Source organism: Ascidia mentula, chromosome 6, assembly GCF_947561715.1.
Source record: "Ascidia mentula chromosome 6, kaAscMent1.1, whole genome shotgun sequence".
Taxonomy (NCBI): Eukaryota; Metazoa; Chordata; class Ascidiacea; order Phlebobranchia; family Ascidiidae; genus Ascidia; species Ascidia mentula.
In genome coordinates, this window is record NC_138571.1 from 17,036,869 (window position 1) to 17,045,445 (window position 8,577).

The 8,577-nt window shown below is 37.8% G+C and overlaps 1 protein-coding gene across 1 annotated transcript; it reads right to left on the bottom strand.

The window, feature by feature from the left end:
* Window positions 1–4,436: 4,436 nt before the first annotated feature.
* LOC145907333 (tenascin-R-like) lies at window positions 4,437–7,340 on the bottom strand. Its single transcript, XM_082994755.1, is given in 6 exon segments — window positions 4,437–4,527; window positions 4,725–4,866; window positions 5,697–5,741; window positions 6,206–6,302; window positions 6,611–6,750; window positions 7,040–7,340. Coding segments are annotated over 6 exon segments (816 nt in total).
* Between the last annotated feature and the right edge of the window lie 1,237 nt (window positions 7,341–8,577).

The following is an 8,577-nucleotide window of genomic DNA, read 5'->3' on the forward strand; positions in this document are numbered from 1 at the left end:
ATGTAATTTTGGAAATATTGCTGGAAACTTTTGGGTTCGTTAGCAAAGCCATAAGAAGTTTCTCATTGGAGCTATACAAAAGGTCAAGCCTTGGTAATTAAAATGTGTGTGCAAGCAAAGCAACAGATACGTCAAAACCACTCGTACAGGATGCAATCAGGACTGCATGGTATCGGCACTCAAACCTCGGAAATAATGTGAAAGACATCGGCAAAAAAGGCGCAATGTGATTCCATCGACCCAACTTTCTTCGTATCAATACTATGGATAAACGCGGGAAACTGCATAACAATTACTGAATTTAATGCCTCTCAAAAATAAAACAACATTTTGGTTCGGTACATATATGACGATGCATCAACACAAAAAAGCCATCAACTAATTTTTTCGACGCCTCCACCAAGTAAATTCCCTCTTACGTGCAAGTTTCATGCATTTTCCTTTACCTATGAAAGGGCGCACAAAAATACAAGGGAATATACTGGAATAGTGGCATTGCCATATTGATGTAAATTATCAAACAGATCAATTTATTTGAAGTTGGGCATTGCGTAAGAATGAAAGTTCCACAAACGATTTCCCAGATATTGAGGTAAGTGGTTCTTAACCTGGGTTTCGACCTAAAAGGGTCTCATCAGTGCAGCTGGTGTTTCAAAAATATTTAATTTCGCAAGTTAAGTTGGCACGAGGAGGTTGGATTGTGACCATTGAATACTTTCACTCGCATGAGTTAAGATGGTAATTGCTGGGCACTTGCGTGATTTTGAAAATCGTTCGTAGTCATGGCTGACGTAAACATTCATCACACACGTACAACATTAGTGGCTGGCGGTGCGGTTTTCGATATCGCGGCAAACGACCGGGCGTTCATACGAGTCGGCGCCATGCCGTGAAGGCGTGATTTTCTCGCTTGCTGCGACTGACGGCGGAGTTAAATCTGATTTAACTTTTCCATCAACCTCAGTGATCGGAAGATTGTTTTCGCATGGTATTTGGTTTGTTACAATGAATTTTAGGTGGTTTGAAATACTTTTATTTATACATTGGGTGTTTGGTAAAAAAATACCAGAAATTAATTAATAGATGATTATTATTGTTGCCAATGACGCAATAATTTTTTATGTTGAAAACGTTTGTTTAAATAAATCTTGTGGATCAGTACCACAAACCTGGTCATTTTCTGATCCAAAAGTAATAGCAAACTAAATAATGCATTTGTTTTGAGTAACGCTCTGTACATGATTATTTTATTGATTTTGAAGTTAAAAGTTAACAACAATTTGTCCTATCAACGATTTTACGACACAGAGGTTCAAGGTCTTTTGGTTATTTAAACCGTACTTCGGGTATGAATCCCGCTGTCGCTTCAGACGGTGCGAAAATAATTCGCGAACAACTGCGTCTGTTGTGCAGAAAAGGGCATTCCAAAACATATTTTTTCGTGCTGTGATGCATTCAAAACACATTCCCGTTACTAGGTCAGATATGCTTTATAGAGCGACCATATCTGACCACGTTTGCGAATTCAAAGTCTCGGGCTTTAGTCATATCTCCCCGACCCATCTTCAAAACCATTGCATTCTGGTTGCGGTAAACAAAAAAACATAACATCCTGCATGCGAAAATGTCTTTGCTTGTAAGCAGTATCCAAATACCAAAATTGTGTCAGATTGATTTCAATTCGTATTCCGTTTCGTTTTTAGTCTATATATTCTAATTATTGCTATTTTTGCATGTTTTCGTGGGTTCGACGAATCCTTGCAGAGATCCCTCCAAGGGCTTCGATGAGGTTGAAAGGTTAAGAACCACTAATTAAGGTTCTGATACTCAGACAAGAAAGCAACGAAGCGGGAAGTTTTCTGGGGGAATTTTCGGAAAAAAGGAACATTGACTTCGTTCTGCGTCTCTCTCGTATTTTAACTGCATGTCTTGCTCTTTTTCGGTGGGAGCTTGGAAGTATGTGTAATGTGTAGCCACAGACTAAACTCACTGCACAACTATATGATTGACTCAAATGTTGCCAAATCAAAGGTAACAAATATTAACAAAATAATGGAATTTAAATATATTAATTATTAGTTTTTTCTTCTATCTCTTTTAATTGAATGTTCACTGGCATCGCAGCCAAGGATTGGCACCCAAGCTTGATCAGCCACTGTGGCCCCTATAGGCGCAATGGGTCTTTTGGGCCTGATGGCTAATAATTGCCTAAATGTCTCTCTGTAGAATTCACAATGGCAAATACATTAATTCGAATAACAGTTTATTATCAGGCTTTCGGGAATAAATTCCAAGCCCCAGCGAATAGCTTATGGAGTCTCAGTATTGATGGCCTTGTCACAATGATAATAGAGAATGCAATTGAACATGTAACAGACTGATCATAACTCAACTTGTAATGCCATGCACTGTGATTTGAAACGTAAGATCACGTGACAATACTAGAGCAGCAGCGACATATAGTGGAAGAATAAAAAGGGAATGTCACGAAATGACTGTTAAAACTTGTCATTGTCCGCTGCAATATCCACATCGCTATATGACTTAAACCTTGGATTCGTATGTGACTAAGATTTTCCCCGAAACATTAGTATCGCAAATGTATTTGAACGCCCAGTATAAAATAGCGACTTATCGAAACCCAAAATTCAAGCTTACTCTTCTGGCGTTAAAAATCTTTCACGAAACATCTACTTTCAATTGGGCGCAGTATAGTTGATATAAATAACGTAAGAATACAAAGCGATTAAATCCATGCTTCTCATCGAACCTTCATGAAGAAATTAGTCGTGTTGTTTGTTCACTGCAATAATATACCGTGTTAGAAACAGTTTTTAAGTTGTTTCGGTAACTTCACACACAACTGTGTCTAATATAGAGCATAATAGATGGCCGTGACAGCAACGCACCTGAACTGACGTAGTGTTTAATTGAAATTACAACTCAACGTACGTACCGCCAATTAGAAGCAACGCAAAAATTGCACTCGCACCAAACTTTAAGCTGTGCCTAACATGGAAAAACATTTTTTTCGACATTTTTCCACAAAATATTGAGCATAATTTTAGACAGAAACAAGTTTTGCAGTTGTTTGAGCAGCGATTCCAAAAGCAGGAGACGATACATGTCTCTCGCCGACGCAAGGATTTGCGATCGCTGAATTTAACTATGTGAGTTGGGTTGTCGAGCACGTGTTTGCACACTTCCGACGTTGCCGATCGTTGATGTTTAGCAATGCGTGTCCACAAGTTTCTTGATATCTGTTCAATGTAGGATTGACCACACGATTATGGGAGTTTGTTAACGACGGACGAAGGGTCTTCTTTTTGAATGGAAAATGCTGCGCAAGTTTGAGTGGGTCATGTTACACACCCTATACAGTCTTCCTGGCTGTGCAGCGGTAATCGGAACGTGTTGATTTCCGATGGACTCGGTGGTTGATATCCGTCACCCGTCACCCAGCACATTGAATACAAATCGCGTCTCCCTTGAGCAGAATGGGAGACGCGACGGAAACACATACACTACGAAAATTCCCATTTGTTTGAGCTTGATTTATTAATAGCGGCTCGAGGCTCACGCTTTTGGGGAAAAGAGCCTGTTTTTCTTGTGAATGTATATTTGCTTTCCGCAGAGTTATTAAAATATGATAGGAATTCCATTTTATGGCAAGGAATTTTATGAGCCACAAACAGTTTTTGAAAGAAAACGCATGTAGACCATAGTCTAATCTTTTTGCATGTAATTGCTTTAAGTGTAGTTCTTGTTGGTGTTGGCAAAAATTGTTGTGGAAATAATTTAACATTTTCAATTTGCCGCTAGATGTCGCAAGTAGTAGCGTATTGACAATATATTTTTATGTGTTATGATTACAATACTGGGGAAATGTAAGCTGTTGGCTTAGTACCCAACATCATATTTTATGGCCTGTGGTTGGTCTCGAACACGAGTCACAAACAGGTTTTGACATAACGCATAATGCAGAATTTGAATGAAGTCTGTTTGCAGCTGCTGTGGTCACGCCCCATGCATTCCACACGACAGTGATGACGTGATTTGTGAAATCGGCCCCAATCCATCTGTGACCACCTGTGTGTGATTATTATGTTTTTGTGTTGTGCTAATTGCAATTATCTGTCCTTTAAATAAATGTGTATAATCAAGTATCAAGTGAGCTTTTGCCCTTTTACTCTACGCAAGGTTTCCGTCCTCGCTGAGCTCACCTAAGGACACCTGTGTTATTCTTTGACAGATGTACAACCCCAGTCAAACTCCCCGCCTGACAAGGTCTGCAGGGCGGGCGCCACACATCAGACTAAACCGTGACCCGAAGGTCTCTTCTGCTTTACTGAATAATGACGCAACAATCTAAAAGTTTCATGTTCTTAAGTTCCATGTATATTATATTATACGTGATGATTTGTGAAGCAAAGTATTTACAAAATATTCACAGCATCAAGCAAACACACTTGTGAATTGGATGCAATCGTGGTGGTAACAACTATGCGGTTAATAAATTGTTCATTTCTTCAAAGAATAAAGAATAAAAAATTTTTCCAGTAATTTCGATGATTTCTCGTTAATAACGCAAATAGTCATTCATTTGTTTTTTTTTTTATCCTCAGTTTTATTACATCACAGGTCTTATTTTCATTTCCGAACGTTTACGTGATACAGGAATCCAAACGTTCGAATTGGATGCTCTTGACTCCTCATTGTAATACCTTCCGTTCAGGTTGGAGGCATGACAACTCTTATACCACCAAGCTCCATGAGCAATAACAGCACAGTTTCCACCACCAAGTGAATCATGATCTCGGTCATGTGTGGAGAATGGCATCTGATTGTGAAAATCCAGCTTATCACCTATTGGTGCAAATTTTTTAAAAGTTTAGTTTGCGGTTCAGATGTTAATCAGCTAATCACCTTGCATATAAATGAGAGCAGTGTATGTTTAATATATATAGATTTAACGCATTTTGTGAGTAACATAGACAAATGTGCCAATAACGCTATAATTGCGAAACACATTATTATTTAATTCCAATTTTTAGTATTGCGTATTCAGACTTCGTAAAAATTTTAGTTCTTGGAGACATTTTTCCATTTATTTTATTCTTTCGGTTTTGGCGGCTAGCGATTTTCACAAATGATAAAAAAATGTTCATTAACCTCCACACAAGTGATTGGTTCGTATATTTACTTCAAAAGTATAAACGGTCAACAGATGAGGATCTAAAAAGTCTTGTCAGGAGGCACGCGACCGGATAATACAAAATATTTTAGCACGCATCCTCATGTGAGTTTTGTAACTCACCCACGATTTAGAGCAGGGGTTCACAACCTGCGGCCGTAAACATGCTTTATATTACATTTGTATTGTCGGCCGTGCATTGTAAAAAACCTAACAGGTTTTGCTTGGATGTTTGGCTTATTGAATTGTTCAGTTTTGGTTACAAAACAAAATAAAATCTTTAATTTTTATGCAAGAAATATTGGTAAATGTAAAATTTCATTACACTATAAGGGATAAGTAAATGCGAAATTATTAGTTTGGACTCACTGGCGACTGTTAGTAAAATAAAGTCTGTGTGATGCGGCCGGTTTTAATAAAAAGGCTGTGCGCCCCTGAGTTAGAGACTTTATTAAACCTCCTTTGTATGAAGGTAATTAGATAAACATGTTTGCTCACTTACCTGCGTCACCAGTGTACCCACCAACAGTCAGACGGTAATTCTCCCCTGATGAACCGATGTTGAAGTTGCTGTGAAGATGGTACAAATAGGAACTCAAAAACTTGGCACTCAAACTCACGCATGTAGTTACCTGTACTTTGCATGATACTTTGTGTCATCGAAATTTTGCAGGTCAACGCGGAGCTCTTGACGTTTCCAACTTGTAAGTTCGTGCATCAGCTCCAAGCCTTAATTAATTAACAAACGTGTTATTTTTTTATGCTTTTTACAAATGTTGTTGGTGTTTAGAGATGAAAAAGCTGTGCTTGCACTAATGCGCAGCCCAATATATGACAATCGTGACGACGAGGAAATACTAACACATTTACACACAAGCCTATCTACCATTGTTAGTGTTTGAAACTACCGCTGGAGGCACTAAAGAACGAAATCTAATTGGGAGTTTGTAAAATGTAAATAAACAAAATAAACAATTGATTTGAATGCGGGTATTGCTAATGTCGAATTACCTAACCAAAACTCTCCAGTCAAGGAACCAAATCCATTTTCATATTCTCTCCAGCCCCGATAAAAATTAGTTGAACCATCATATCTTTTCTGTACAACCTGAAAATTTAAAAAGAAAAACAAAATTGACATTGTCTTGCCTGGATTTTCGCTTAATATTTCCATCGAGCAATTACATGCATCCGTTATGTTTCAGTGTTCTATGCTTGTTATATTTAAAATTGAAACAGATACTTTTATAGAAAACGTTTGTATTTCCTGCTGTAATTAATTTAAGACATTTCGTTTTATTTGTAGTTTCGGTTGCATTGTTTGCATAACATTACCCTGCTTTTTTTTAATAAAATTAATCATTCTTTGTCAAACCTCTACAATTAACAAAAAAATGAAAAAAAATATGAACTCACTAGCCAACCACCACCATCAGTTTGCATGTCGCAATATCCTTGGTAAGGCCGAGGAGAAGATAAATTGTAAACTCCGCTTTGCGTCATTCCGTGTTGCAACGCATCCTTGCAACTGGCGTAAACAACACGATTCGTATCTCCTACAAAATGAAACGTAGGCATTGGTTTGAATATGAATTATGTCCCTTTAACGCCGATACATCTTTACTGATATCGACAATTGCAATGATAAAAAAGAACAATCACCAAACCTGCTGTTACTGTAACATTGTTCTCCAAATCAACCTCTTTTGATGCTAATTTCGCGACAGAAACGTTAACGCCTGTTAAAAGAATACAAACTATTAAAAATTACCTTAAATCATTTTTGCTTGAGGTTTAAATCAAGTGCCACTAATGCAGTTCCAAAATAAAAGTAAATGTTTTAACTTAAGCAAAACTAAATACGCCTGAGTTCAGTTTCCATTGCTTCCATCTTTGCTTCCAATCTCCTAAATTCATCTTCCCAGGTGTTATTGGCACCGGGTTCTCCTTTCGGACCCTGGACACCACGAGGCCCAACAGCTCCCGGTGGACCCCGTTTTCCAGGAGGACCCGCTGGTCCTGGTATCGGATCTTCGTTGCTTCCTCCACAAGTCAGGATGACCTGGTTTGCTCTTTGGCACAAGCTTAGAATTGGACAAATCACAATGACTAAAGCGAGACATTTCATCAATATTTTGAACATCATTTTGCAGCTTGAAACAAGCAATGCGGTAACTTAAAATACTGTTCGTGCCCGGTATGCAGCGTCGGGTATGATTCGAGGCAGAAATTATTTGGTAGGTTCCTATTCAAACGTGACAGACAAATTTATTGTTAGTTACAGTTCTGACGGACGAACACCACGATTGAAGAGCTTTCGGGAACCTAACATTTCAGATTTAAAAAAATACGTGACAGACAGATAGAAAGTTAATGACATCCGTGACGATGATTTCAACACGACTTGCTTTATTCTTTGGTCAAATGTTACGAAGGGGTTACATCGCAAATTTGCATTTTATTTTGCAATACCTCTGCCCTAGGTGCAAATTTTTAAGATGGCTGTGATTTTCTGATGCATCATAAGCATTCATTAACAGTTATCTTGATAGTTATGGTCGTTATTATTCTGTTTTATCCATTTTCGCCCAATAACATTCAAACACCGCAATCTGCGTCGTAATATCCATATTTACAAGTGATCAATCCAATGCTTCAGACTCGTCAGTCATCAGTATTATCAATAGCTTAAATTTTAGTTTAGAATTGGACAAGTCATAAGGACTAGAGCGAGATATTTCATCAATAACTTGAACATCATCTTGCAGCTTGAAACAAGCAATGCGGTAACTTAAAATACAGTTCGTGCTCAGTATGCAGCGTCGGGTATGATTCATGGTTGAAACAATTTGGTAGGTTCTTATTCAAACGTGACAAACAAATTGATTGTTAATTACAGTTCTGCCGGACGAACACCACGATTGCAGAGCTTTCGGGGACCGAACATTTCATTTTCAGATTTCAAAGAAACGTGACAGATAGAATGAAAGTTAATGACATCCGTGACGCACGCGACGATGATTTCAACACGACTTGCTTTAATCTTTGATCAAATGTAACGAAGAGGTTACATTTGCATTTTATTTTGCAATACATCTGCCCTAGGTGCAATTTTTTAAGATGGCTGTGATTTTCTGATGCATCATAAGCATTCATTAACAGTTATCTTGATAGATATGGTCGTTATTATTCTGTTTTATTCATTTTGCGCCCAATAACATTCAAACACCGCAATCTGCGTCATAATATCCATATTTACAAGTGATCAATCCAATGCTTCAGACTTGTCAGTCATCAGTATTATCAATAGTTTAAATTTTAGTTTAATGCACAGAAGAAAAAGTATGGCAATTGCGACATAACCATATTTATGTAAATTATGA